Below are 13,763 nucleotides of genomic sequence, written 5' to 3'. Positions count from 1 at the left end.
AAACGGCTTGTAAAGTGCCTGTGTACCGTACCAGATAGGCTATGATGCTGACAATGAAGGAAGGTGGGGACACAGGGGCTCTGCAGCATTTCTGCACATCTCAGACACAAGAATACTTATTTCTAGAAGCAAATGAATATTTACTTTTAATAAGTTATTTAGTATTTCTTTAACAAACTTAAATATTTATATGTATAAATATTTATTTATTTATTATAATGTTTTAATTACTCGTGCATTCGGGCTTGTGCCCTTTTTAGGAATCCAGCCACCGTGTGAAACAGCAAAACCCCTGGAGACAAATGGCCCAGCCAACAGCTGCAACAGAACAGCAAAGGTTCTGGGCACTTCTTCCGCCTGACCATAAATTATTTTCAACTGGATCAAATTTGGAGCCTAAGATGCCTTCAAATCTGTTAACAATAGTTAAAAGTGGTCAGTAGTCTATTAGGAAGACCTTTTGTCTTCCTTTTGCAGAGTTGAAACTCTCTGGAAACTTCCGCTAAGTCCTAAGACTCAGCAGCTAAGAGGCTTCCGTGTCGGGGCTGTGGGTCAGAGGTGCTGGCTCCGGGTGTGCCCCCTGCAGGAGCCCCAACGGCCACCAGGCTGGATCTGGGGCCCAAGAGATGTGGTAGTGTTGTGCACACGACTTCCGGAGGAGGAACACACACATTCAATCCAGGGTGATGAGGTGCCCAGAGGATGAACACGTCTTTGAAGGAAGGCACGAAACAGAGCATGGAGTGTGCACGTGGGAAGGGAAGCAGGAAACGTCAGGTTGCTTTTCCAACCCACATGGCGCTGGGGAGACAAGGATGTGTGTGTGAGGAAGCAGGGGGGCAGAGCCATCCCGGCATCGATGACACATCATTCTACTCTACTCCACCCCACCGTCTGCAGGCCTGGTTACGTTTGCAGTGGCAGCCAGGGCACGGCCACGCCCACTGGGAATGTAAAGGGCACCGGTGTCCCCCCCTGCCCCAGGTCTGAGACAGTCTCTGTGCCCTAGAACTCTCCGAAGCAGGAACATCTGTGGCACACATGCTCATCTACAGGTCTGGTTGCATTGAAAGAAAAATATTATTCAACTAACTTGCACTGAGTGTTTTGTGGGTTCTAGGCACGTCACTGGTTCTGGGCAGGACCTGGGTCTGATTTGCCCCTGAATTCTGAGCCATCAGCACAGATCCTAGTGTGGGGAGGTTTTCAGTTTGTTGAATAAGTAAATTCAATAAGGCTCAGTTCCTTCTAAGAGCTTGGTCCAGGGCAAGGAAAGGAAAAGGCCCCATTCTGAGGCCGGGAAAAGGTCCCAACAGGCCTTACTCCTGCGGAAGAGGAGAAACTCAGGCATCGTTTCTCCTCACTTGATGGTTACCTGCTTTGTTGAGCTAACGAGGCCAGCTCTGTGCTGGGTGCCGTGACCTGCGGGAGCCTGGCAGGCGTCCCTCACTACATGCTAAGTCCCAGATAGGAAACCGACGTCCCTCACTACATGCTAAGTCCTGACAGGGATCAGCATCTGGGGCTGAGAAGTCCAGGGAGGAGAGGTCCTTCTCAGCTTCCTCCTCCTGCTCTAACAAACTACTACAAATTTAGTGGCTTAAAACCATACGTATTTTTTGTCTTCGAGTTCTGGAGTCAGAAATCTGCAATGGGTCTTGGGGGGCTAAAATCTAGGCAACGTTCCTTCTGGAGGCTCTCGGGGAGAGTCTGTTTCCTGGCCTCTTCCAGCCTCTACAGGTGCCCCCCCCCCCCATTCCTTGGCTCGTGGCCCCTGCCTCCGTCTACAAAGCCAGCAATGTGGGTTGAAATCCTCACACCGAGTCTCTGTTCTGTCATCACACTTCCTTCCCTCTTTCTTACCTTCCTTCTGCCCCCTCTTCTACTTTGGAAGACCCTTGTGATTACACTGGGCTCACTGGAGAACCCTGGGGAACCCCCCATCTCAAGGACATCTAATTAACACCCTTGATTCCCCTGTTCACAGGTTCTATGAATTAGGATATTCACAGGTTCTATGAATTAGGATGCAGACATTTTGGGGTGGGGGCATGATCCTGACCACCACGGCCCTGAACTACCAGAGAAGGTCCAGGAAGATTTCTGGAGGAAGCAGAGGCTGAACCAGGGCTTGGAGGAGAGAAAGGAGGTGACCCAGGAACCATATGTACATAATCACACATGTGTATGTCCTCATGCCTGAGAGCGAGAGAGGAGACTGCAAAGGCTGGGCAAGGGTGGGAAAGGGACATGGGGACACACTAGAATACCCCACTTCTGATATTGTCTCCTGCCCCAAACTTCCCCGGTCCCCTAACTTCTGAGCATGCCCCCCGAGGTTCTCCACGATCATCTCTTACCACCTCCCTCCTGCAAAGCCTTGACACGGGGCTTCCCTTCCCAGCCCACACACAGGCTGGTCTTCCTGCCTCTGCTCAAGCTGTTTCCCCTGCATGAGTACCCTCTCCGTCCCTGCCAGCATCCCCTAAGGGCAGAAGTCCACCCTGCTGAAGTCCAAACCTGGCTCGAACCAGGTACTGCGCATACTCCTGGCACACTCACGGCGCACCTCCTGGGCTTGTTGGGAAGACTAAATGAGCTAAAGTTCTGGAGTATGTAGCATAAACACATTGCTCGGAAATGCTAGCTGTCGCCACTACTGCCAGCAATATCATTTCAGGGGATCCGTGAGGAAAACTATTTTCATAATAATGCTATGATGCTATTTGCCTTTTTTACTGTGTATTTTCACCGTTGGTACGAAAGCAACGCAGAGAAAAATGCTGACCATCTTAGCAGAAATCCAGGCAGAGGCGTCAAACCATATTAGTCGTCATGTTCTTGACACCATGTACTTGTTCTTGAAAGAACAAACAAACAAACAAAGGGGGAGGGCACAGTTTTGCTTCCGAATGTCCTTGATGAAGCAGTAAGAATTATTAATTTTATTAAAACTTGATCCCGAAGACATATATTTTTTTTTAAATGGAGGCACATTGAAAGCTCTTTTGCTGCATACCAAAGAACAAAGGCTATCTTGACGAAAGACATTTGCGTGACCATTTGAGTTGCAAGCTAAACTAGCCACTTTTGCCACAGAATACCACGTGTACTTGACAGACAAGTGACTAATGTATTAACCGAGGTACCTGGCAAACTACTAAGTCCACAAATGAACTAAGTGAGCCTGTTCCTTCTGAGAAACAACTGACCATATTGGTTGTCGATGATAAAACTTGAGCTCTCAAACAAAAGTGAGAATTTCGGCAGATGTGACGTGCCACCATGCCAACAGCTTCTCAAGACTTAAAGACTTTTCTGATGAGATGAGTGGTGATGTTAACAAATGTGACTTTTTGGTGATGGATAATGAAGTATGTCATCACTGAGAAGATGTGATCATTCAGGTGAGGCATTGCTCAAGTGATCAATGGTAGGGGCGCCTGGATGGCTCAGTGGGTTGAGTGTCCATCAACTTAACTCACGATCGCACGCTTCATGAGTTTGAGCCCCACATCGGGCTCACTGCTGCCAGTGCAGAGCCCACTTCAGATCTTCTGTCCCCCTTTCTCTCTGCCCCCACTCTGCTCATGCTCTCTCCCTCAAAAATGAATAAACATTTATTTTTTAAAAAGTGGTCAATAGTAGATGCTAAAAAATCGTGTGTGGTGCAGTATCCCTTCAAAGGGCAGATGAGACCAATGGCTATGTTGACTGCAACAGAACACAAAACCCTCACCAGAGAAAGTCTGAGATTGCACACAGCAGCAAATCTCTCAGATACTACCATCTAGTGAGTTCTAGTATGCCAACAAATTTAGTAATACCTACAATCACCTCATAAGGCAATTAATACCCTCCTCCCTTTTCCAATATTATCTGTTTGCTGCCAGATACTCAACTCAAACAACAAATCACCGTAGCCTGGTTGAAGGAGCAGGTATGAGAATTTGGCAGTCTTCTGCAAAGTCTGACGTTAAAAAGCTTTTGCAAAAATGTAAAACGCTGCTCCTCTCCTCACTCAAGTAGCTTTGTTTGGGAAAATATAAGTATTTTTCATTAAAAATTTTAAATTTATGTTAACACGTAATGGTTTCACTGCTGTTGTTTAAAAATAAATTATCGGAGACTTAAACAGGTTCTCAGCTTTAATTTCTAGAATGGTAAACACCTACAGAACTAAACCACATAAATAAGAGCTCCTTTGGGGCACCTGGGTGGCTCAGTTGGTTAAGTGTCGACTTTGGGTCAGGGCATGATCTCGTAGTTCATGAGTTCGAGCCCCGCATCGGGCTCTGTGCTGACAGCTCAGAGCCTGGAGCCTGCTTCGGATTCTGTGTCTCCCTCTCTCTCTGCCCCTCCCCTGCTCGAGCTCTGTCTCTCTCTCTCTCTCTCTCTCTCAAAAATAAATACACATTTACAAAAAAAATTTTTTTTTAAAAAGACCTCTTTGGGTCCTCAGTTTTGTAAAGAGTGTAAAGTGGTCTGGAGACCACGAAGTTTGAGAAATGCTGTCTTAAGAAAATAAACTGATTTACAAACCCAGATCTTTAGTGCAGCGGTATATAATGGCAAAAACAAAGAGAAAAAAGTGGAAACAACTTATGTGTCCAATAACCAGGAAGTGGCTAAATTATGGGGCCTCCATTTGCTAGAACATTACGTAGTCATTACAAATTATGTTTTCAAAGAGTATTTATTGCGAGAAAATGCTCAACATACTTGACACACCATTAAAAAAGGGCAGAAACAAATTTTCATGGTCATGTTTCTGTAATGCCTTGATTCTCAGGGGGGAATCAATGGAACTGAGAGGGGGAGGCTGGGGAAATTGACAGACACCCCAAAGGGGCCCCATGAGCCGCAAGCTCACTGCACCTGTAGGGCTGGAGGACCCCGGTTATGTTTAAACACACAATAATGCCATTCTTTGTTGAACGATCATTCTCGACTTCTGCCTTTACACACACAGCGAGACCGAACTCCTAAACCTGACATTCCAGACTCATCCCCAAAGGAACCAAGGAATCTTCTAAACCCTGTTCTCCCCGAACGTGGCCCTTTGCTTTGCTTTGGCATCGGAACCCCGGGCTGGTGTTTCTGGTGTTTGCTTGAGTTCCTCATCCTCTCACCTTCTGGAAAATTCTGGTCTCATCCAACCCCCAGGCAAAGATGGGGGCAGGTAGGCAGGGAACTGCCAGGGTGGAAGTCTTTGGGGGCTTTGTGTTTTCCCACTGCAGGGACGCCGGCTGTTAACAAGCGTCACCCAACATCTGCTGCTTACTTGCTTTGCGCATTTATTCTCATTCTCCTCATTATGGGCATATAAATCCCTTTTCATGCTCCAGCCTCCTTCTGCCCACATCTGTCTGCAATTTACTCACCACGTGCTGTGGCTGGGGAGAAAGTGTCTTATTTATGACTTTGGAGAATGCCGGGCAGGATGCTTGGGCCGGCTGAAGGTGTCCACTGCTTTTGGGAACCACCGCGACCTTGAGCTTCGGTGGGCTCAGGGGGGTCTAAGGTCCAGGCCACCCCTAACGGGAATCAGGGGACCAACATCTTCAGGCAGATCCGAGGCGTGCCAAGCCCCCTCTCGTCCGGTAATCACTAAGTATTTGCACTAACAGTACTAGGCACTGGGCCAAGCACTTTATATCTCATTTAATCCTGATGACAAGTGATCTTGTCCTCTTCCTTTGAAGTAGCTACTATTATTGGCCCCAATTATGAGAGAAACAGCTTTGGTTTTGTTACCCTCAGCAAGAGAACTATATAGTTCAGAGAGGTTAGGGAATTTGCCCGAGGTCACACAGCTATTAAGTTAGGTAGAGCTGGGATTCAAGTCCAGATCTGACTCCAGAGTCCGCTGTCCCCTTTCCTGAGCTACGAAGGCCTCCTGTTGCTCTCGTCCACTTAGACTGAATTCCCCAGAGGGAAGAAGAGGGATGCTCCTGCAGGGGAAAGTTTCTGACTCTGCTTGTGATTAGCTCTATAACCTTGACCAAGTTACTTAACCATTCTGAACCTCATTCAGGTGTCTCCATCTGGGAAAGGGGGTTGATACCCCCCGGTAGGGTTGGGGTGAGGGACAGATCCAGTGCTGGCACACAGTACGTGCTCAAGAAGGCTTTCCTGTCATGAGGTTGCTGTTGACAAGGGAGCCACTCCCTCCGGCAGATCTCCGCGCCTGTGCGTGACTTCTGGTGATGGATAAGACGCCTTACAGCACAGAGTTAGGAAGATAATGTTTGTTAATGTTTATATAATATATAAATGTTTATTTATTTTTGAGAGAGAGAGAGAGAGAGAGAGAGAGAGAGAGGACAAGTAGGGGAGGGGCAGAGAGACGGAGACAGAGGATCCGAAGCAGGCTCCTTGCTGACAGCAGAGAGCCCGACGTGGGGCTCGAACCCGTGAATCGGGAGATCGTGACCTGAGCCGAAGTCGGGACGCCTAACCAACTGAGCCACCCAGGCGTCCCAAGCACGCACATCTTAACAGGCAGCTCTCCACCCTCACAGACATCGCCTCAGTCCTCAGACCAGGAATGAGGTCTGGAGAGGGCAGACTGTCTGTCCCATGAGCTGGGGTATTGTGGGTAAATGAGCTTCTGCTTAGCCCCCTGCCCATTCCTTTGGACCGAGAAACAACTTAGAGAGGATTTGCCCCCCCCCCACCCCCCATCCCCAGACGGGTCCAGAAGGGCAAATATGGGTGAGAATTCTTTCCCTGGTCAAGGACGTGGAAAGCAGGCTTCCCCGTCCCTAGAATAAATACTGGCAAAGGTGGCTGGGACTGCGTCCAAGGTAGTCCCAACCCTCCACAGGGTCATAGCACTCAGGGAGACCAAAGGACACCAGCTCGCCCAGCCCGAGGCCCCGAGGCACTTCCTCAGGGAGATTTCCCGTGACTGGAGTCTCCATCCTGAGAAAGGAGTGATGTCAGGAGACCCCCGGAAGCTCGAAGCTTGCACAGATCTGCCCAGACTCCTGGATGGCTGCACAGACAGCAAATGCGTACGTGCCCGGCACGATGACTTCCCAATCGCCCAGCATCGGCTGGACTACAGCACATCCCACCGGCCCCCTCTGGCCTGAAGATACCACCCGGAACACTGAGTGGCCCCACCGGAAGCACTACCCCAGCAGGAAATGGTTCACCTGTCTTTATGAGTAACACGTATTGCTGAAAAGAATTCACAGGGGGCTGTGCACCCTCAAAGATGATTCTCCAGACTTCCTGGGGGACATTAGTGGGACGCTGGACAGACAGCCTGCTTGGCCAGTGTGCCAATGTTCTGCTGCTCATAGCCCAGCTCCGGGCAGGGAAACCCACTACGACAGAGCCGACTGACTGGCCTGCAAAACCCACCTTCCCCGCCCCTGCTTCCCTCCCAGTTAGCCCAGTGGGTGGGCCAGGACGCCCAGGTAGACCCTACGTTCCCCAGCTCTCCCTGAAGGCGGGCATGGCCGTTATCACCAAGCTCTTGCCAAAGGGAACGTCTGCCCCTCGATTTTGGCTCTTTCCCTGGACCTCCCCCAGGCCGAAGGAGAGCAGAGATACCCTGCAGCCTAAAATGCTCCGCTTGGTGGTTATGGAAGACAGAGACAAATTCTTTAAGCCACTCTGTTTTGGAATGTCTTTGCTATAGCAGCCTGAATTCAACCTAAGTAATAAAACCGCTTTGGCTTCAAAAATGAAGTTTTCAGGGTATTTATCATTCTAGTAAAATGGCACGTGGAAAGCAGGTTGCCAAGTTTTACTGCCTCCCCCCCCCCCCCCCCCCCCGCCCCGCCCCGGAGAATCAGAGACAGTAAGGGGGCCTCCAGAGAATCCAGGAAGCCCCAAAGGCCATTTTCTTGCCCTGGGTTACGGGTCCGAGGTCTCCACGCACTGTTAGAGGATGACTCTCAACCTTGCTTGAATAACCTTTTGAGACCCCTCCCAAGCCCCAAAGAGCGCGGGCAGGTGGCCCCCAGGAGTGATGGGTATGCCAGCCGCTAGTGTCCCAGGCCAGCTCTAGGGAGAGTGGGCTGCACACGTGGGACCGCTGGTTTCCTCCTTCCCTAAAGCGGCTTCTGGCTGGCCGCGTGGTGCTTACAGGTGGCCCGGCTCAGCCAGAAAGCACCACACTCTCTCCCACCTCCTCTCTCGTCTCCTCGGAGAGAACACTGGACACCGCACTTCTCAGAGGGGAGCCCCCTCCAGGCCGACCACGGGAGAAGGGCCCCGAGCCCCCCCGAGAGACCGCCACGTTGAACGAGAGCGAACGTGGTGGACGGACGCCTCCTCCAGCAGAGGATTCGGCGCATCTACACCGTCCCGTGAGGGGAGGTGCTTAAGGACCTCGAGAATGGCGGGAAAGAGGAGACCCAGCTGCTGGGTCCACATCCTGATCTAGCAGAGACGCCCGCCTGCCGTTCACGCCTCAGAGGGAGGTGGCCTGGACGGCCACTATGGAGAGCAGGTGGCGGTCACCCAGAGGAGGGAGTGACACAAGCCTCCGACACTGCGACAGGCAGACATCTACTGAAAAGGGGACAGGGCGGCCTCAGCTGGGGGTCCAGGCGCTGGGAGACCCCCGTGTCCGCGCCACTCCCCCCCTGCAGAGGCAGGACCCCGGCTCCTCGGCGCCCCTGTGGCCCAAGCCTGAGCCCCAGGCGAGGGAAGGGAGGGAACTGCCACCGACTAGTCACTTACCCTGCAAGGCTTCTTTGGCTCTGGCTAGCTCCTGCTCCTTCTGGGCCAGCTGGACCCTGAGCTCGGTGGCTGACAGGACCTCGGAGGACTTGCCACCCTGCGACTCCTCCAGGTCCTTCGTCAACATCTCCTTCATCTGGCGGAGAAGGTGGACTTCCTCCTGGAGCCGGGACACTTCTTCCCGCAGGAGCACTAGGAGAGAAGGGCACACGGTTAGAGGAAGGGGACACTGGCTCGTGCTCGCTCACTTTCTCTGGGGACACTTCCAAGGTGCTTTGGCTTTTCCTGTTTGCTCTGCATTCGAGGCCCTTCCTACGTGTGTGCTGGGAAGAAAAACCTCAAAGCCACTGGCTTTGTTCCAAGAGCCCCTGCCCCAGCCCTGCGCCCCATGTCCACCTGCAGAGCAGGCCTGGTGGGAGCCCCCCTCACCCCCTGCCACATTCTCTAGGGCTCTCTGGTGCTGCCGTCCCGGCACTGAGAGCGTCCACTCCAACGGCCGACATCATCTCCCTCCAAAAGGCAGGAACAAGCATGAGGACGAAGAGCCGACAGGAGGCAGGATTCCGGCCACGAGCCTGCAGCCTGCCGAGTTGACCTTTAGATGCTCTATCTCATTTAATCCCACCAAAAAAAAAAAAACCCTCCTGAGGCGGCTACCAGCCTCGCCCCCATTTCACAGATTAGGGAGTTGAGGCTCGGAGAGATTAAGTAACTCCCCAAGGTCAGAAAGTCAGCAGGTAGCAGAGCTGGGATTCGAACCCAGACGTGGCCAACTCCAGAGCCTGAGCTCCCAGTCTGACGCTCAGGGAACAGTCCCCGAAAGGCACACTCGACGGGTGTCGCGGAACACGGGGTCTCCGGGAACCCAGCACCGTGCAGACACAGGACTTCGGCATTCACGGCTGAACGTGTGGGAGAACGGGGCCAAGCGGGCGCCGACGGCGGTGACACCAGGGGCGGGGGTTTCCACGCCACCCAAACCCGACCCCATACCCACGAGGGCGAGAACGTGGTGTCCCTCGGGGGGTGGGGGCCTTGGGAGGCCCCCGTGAGTCTGCAGGCCAGCTCAGCCCTGCAGGTGGACGGATACCCTCGCACCCAGGCCTGCTCGCCTGAGCAGCAGCAGACCCCGAGCCGGAGGGTGCGGGAGGCGGGGTCAAGCAGCCTCACTGGGCCGCCCGCGCCCCTGCCACACCCTGTAAGGGAGCCAGCCTCGTGGTCGGGGTGCTCACCCCATGGTTTTGTAAAAGGAGATTAAAAAACGTTATTTTTGGATATTTCTTTCCTTTTGGGGCACGGGGAGGGCGGGGGACAGAGGATCTGAAGCGGGCTGTGCGCGGACAGCAGCGAGCCCCACGTGAGGCTCGACCTCACGAACCAACCACCACATCGTGACCCGGCCGGAAGTCGGACGCTCAACTGACCCAGCCGCCCGGGTCGAGCCGCCCCGGGGGAGACTTTGAATTCCTCATGGGAGCCGGCCCTTGACAACATGGCCCTGAACTCATGCATGGCGCCCCCTCCTTCCCGCCCTCCCGCCACCCCGGTCCCTCTCTTTGCAACATGCCAAGCTGTCCCCGGTTTCAGGGCCTGTGCCCCTGCAGCGGCCTCCACCCAGAGCGCCCATTTCCCCTTGTTCTCGCTGTGGCTGCTTCCTCACCGCCGCACAGGCCTTCCCCCCCCCCCCCCCGTGCCACCTCCTCAGGGAGGCCCTCTCGCCAGGTCTCACGCTGCCGTGGACTGGGGGTGCCATCCCTGCCTGGGAGGGTCACGGCTGTGGCACAGCTCTGGGGTCACTGGGTCTCTGGTTTGGCTCCAGAGACGCATGTGGCCGTGAGCGAGTCCCGTCCCCCTCGAGCTTCAGATGCGCCCCCGACGGGTCTCACCCTCATCGGACTGTGACACAGAAGGTGTCCCCCCTCCCCCCCTCCCAGCATGGCATGGGCCTGGTCCGGGACGTGCTGGGGGCACACAGGAAGTGCTCAATACTGGCGAGGCAGTGGCCCTCATCAACCTAAACGTCTCACCCTCTATCGGCGCCCGGCGTTCTGCAACGCTGTGACCTGCAGTCCTCGGGGGTCCTGGGTTCAAGGCGAGCAGGGCAGAGCCAGGCCCGGGGCACGGGGCAGGCGAGGGGAAGCAGAGCTAAGGCCTCAAGAACTTGCGGTCCCTCCACCACCAGAGGCTTTGCGAAAAGGTGGCTTTGACTCCAGCCTGTCCCTTGTCCCCCTCTTACCACCCTCCCCGAGGCCTCCTGGGTTTGGCGGCCACGTGTGTGAGGGGGGGATGCCCCGGCTCCTCCTTCGTCCACCTCGTCTCCCCACAGAAGCCTGAGGGCCCCCTTGAGATGCAGAGTGCAGAACGTCACTCCCTGCGGAAAACCCTCCCGGCCGCGCTCCCACGGTAGAGCTGCCAGGCAGCGGCCCTGGCGGCCCTCTCCGACCTCCCTCAGGCCACCTTCCAGTCCCGAAGATACAGACTCATCTAGGGGTGAGTCTGGGTGGCTCAGTCGGCGAAGCATCAGACCTCAGCTCAGGTCATGGTCTCGTGCTTCGGGAGTTCGAGCCCCACAGGCATGCCTCCCCGGCAGCGGGCCTGGTCACACCGCTCCATCCCACTTGCTGCGGGTCGGAGGTGCCCCAAACAGCATGTGGTGACGCACTGACAGTCGCCTTGACTCCCTCGGCCCATCCATCAAGCCCACGAGAGTTTACGGGCATTTGCCCCATGGCAGACACCGTTCCGGGCCCTGGGGACTGTTGGGTGAATGTCACAGACAGGTCCCGTCCTCAGGCTGGCACTCCCAGACCCCGCCGGGAGCACGGGCTGAAGGACCCCAAACCCACACTCCGCGAAGACGGGCCGTCTGCGAGGGAGCGCCCGGCTACCCGGCCATCGCCCGGCTCGAATACAAGCTGGGGACCGTCCAAGACTCTCGGCAAAACCGCAAAGCAGGAGGTTTGCTGTGGGGGCCCGCTCCCCTCCCCTCGCTCTGGCCCAACATTTGCAGGCTGTCCACACCGCAGGCCCAGTGTAGGGTGTCCAGAGAGGAGAAGGGAACACCCTCGGCCTCAAGAAGTCTCTGGTGAGTAGAAGCGGCACACACGGGTAGGCGTAACACAAGGAGCTGCATGTGCGTGGGGTACAAGGACACTGAAATGGGCCTTGGAAGATGTAAGGGCTGGCAAGCGGAGGGAAGAGCATGAGCAAAGCCTAGGAGGTTGGAAAGCAGAGGCCCCTGGATGGATGGGTGGAGGGGGTAAATGGGTATAAAGTGAGAAAGAGCAGGAGGCGGCCTGGAGAGGTATGCCAGGGTCAGATTATAAAAGGTCTTAACCCTGACCCCTCCTCTGTGACCCATCTCTAGCAGTTCTCAAGACGCTGGACTTTTTCATCCTTGCTCCCTGCCATAGACTAAATGTTTGCATCCCCCCCAAATTCACATGTTGAACCCTAACGGGTGATGGTATTTACAGGTAGGGTCTTTGGGAAGCAATTAGGTCATGAGGATAGAGCCCTCATGAATGGGATTAGTGCCCTTATAAAAGAGACCCCAGGGAGCTTCCTTGTCCCTTCTACTGCATGAAGACACAGCAAACAGAGAGCTGTCCAGAAACCAGGAAGAGGGTCCTCACCAGAGGCTGAATTTCCAGTGCCTGGATCTGGGGTTTCCGGCCTCCAGGACTGTGAGGAACACGTCTGTCGTTTACAAGCCACTCCGTCTATCGTATTTTTGTCAGGAGCCAAAACAGACTGACACACTCTCTTTCTTCCCAACCCCCCAGCCTGCCAGGGTCTGTCCCCACTCAGCAGTCACCGAATAAGATACGAGTGAGTGCTCTGAGTTCTCATCTGTGTTCACATTACCATACGGGTGGCAGAGAAGTTTGCTTTTGTTTGTCTGCTTGGGGGTGTGACTTCTGGGCCTCGTTAGACGGCCCTGAAGTGGCCACTCAGGTCGCCTGCTGTATCTACACAGATCCGGAGAACTGTAAGAGGCCTGGCTTCAGACCCAGTCCCGACCAGGACCTTGCTGTGACCTTGGGCAAGCCCCATCACCTCTCTGGGTCTCAGGACTTGCATAAGCTACAACATGCTATCTGTTTGGGGTTGCCCGAGTTAGAACAACAAAACAAAGCAAAGCAAAACAAAACAAACAGTGCTCCCTCCCCCCGCCCAGATGCACACTTCTATTTGTTTTTTTTTCCAACGTTTATTTTTATTTTTGGGACAGAGAGAGACAGAGCATGAACGGGGGAGGGGCAGAGAGAGAGGGAGACACAGAATGGGAAACAGGCTCCAGGCTCCGAGCCATCAGCCCAGAGCCCGACGCGGGGCTCGAACTCATGCGAGATCACGCGAGATCTCGCGAGATAGTGACCTGGCTGAAGTCGGACGCTCAACCGACTGCGCCACCCAGGCGCCCCTGCACGCTTCTATTTGAATGCCAGATAAGCAAATATTTTTTAGGATAAGCCTGTCCTAAATATTACACGGGACATATTTATGCTAACATGTATTCGTGGTTTATCGGAAACTCAAATTTCGCTGGGTGTGCTGCGTTTCGCCCAGCAACCTTACTCCCATCCACGGGGATCCTGGCACAACGATACGGGGCCATCACGAGAAAGGGCTTTGCCAGAGCACCTCAGAGGAGGGAGGGGGGAGAGGCTAAGAAGGGTCAGGCACAGCCTTCCCTGCACCCTGCGCTTAGGTGACAGCAGAGAGCAAGATGCGGCTGGGTGCCCTTCTCCTTGGCTAACAGTGACGGAGGCGGAATTTTCCGGCGCTCCCCTTTCTAACAGGTGCCACCTGACCACCACACCCCTTGGGCCAGGCCCTGAAGCGGCAGGAGGGCGGGGCACCCTCGGGAGCCAAGTCTTAGGAGACCAGGCTGGAAAAACAACTTTGTGGAAGGAGAGAGGCCCGTCCGAGCTTACCAACTGCCCCCGCCCTGGCTGGGGGTGTAAACCCAGATCGCGCACAGCCTGGATCCTCCCAGAGGGAGAGACTCGGGGCAACCCCGGGACTGTAATCACAGGGAGACGCACAAGACCACA

The 13,763-nt window shown here is 54.3% G+C and overlaps 1 protein-coding gene across 4 annotated transcripts in view; it reads right to left on the bottom strand.

Annotated features, from left to right (window-relative positions):
- KAZN (kazrin, periplakin interacting protein) overlaps window positions 1–13,763 on the bottom strand; it is a 465,989-nt gene that overhangs the window by 120,856 nt on the left and 331,370 nt on the right. For 3 of the 4 annotated variants that reach the window (XM_040455652.1, XM_040455640.1, XM_040455662.1), the window contains one exon: window positions 8,704–8,895. In XM_040455652.1, the coding sequence (XP_040311586.1) occupies window positions 8,704–8,839 (136 nt within the window). In that variant the 5' untranslated portion in view covers window positions 8,840–8,895. Of the gene's footprint in view, window positions 1–8,703; window positions 8,896–11,602; window positions 11,607–13,084; window positions 13,128–13,763 lie in introns of those variants that run through there. The other variant, XM_040455645.1, reaches the window with a different exon arrangement.

The sequence above is a fragment of the Herpailurus yagouaroundi genome, unplaced genomic scaffold (assembly GCF_014898765.1).
Source record: "Herpailurus yagouaroundi ecotype Mexico unplaced genomic scaffold, PumYag 77, whole genome shotgun sequence".
Lineage (NCBI taxonomy): Eukaryota > Metazoa > Chordata > Mammalia > Carnivora > Felidae > Herpailurus > Herpailurus yagouaroundi.
The sequence above is the reverse complement of the archived record's forward strand: the minus strand, read 5'-3'. Positions and strand labels throughout refer to the sequence as shown.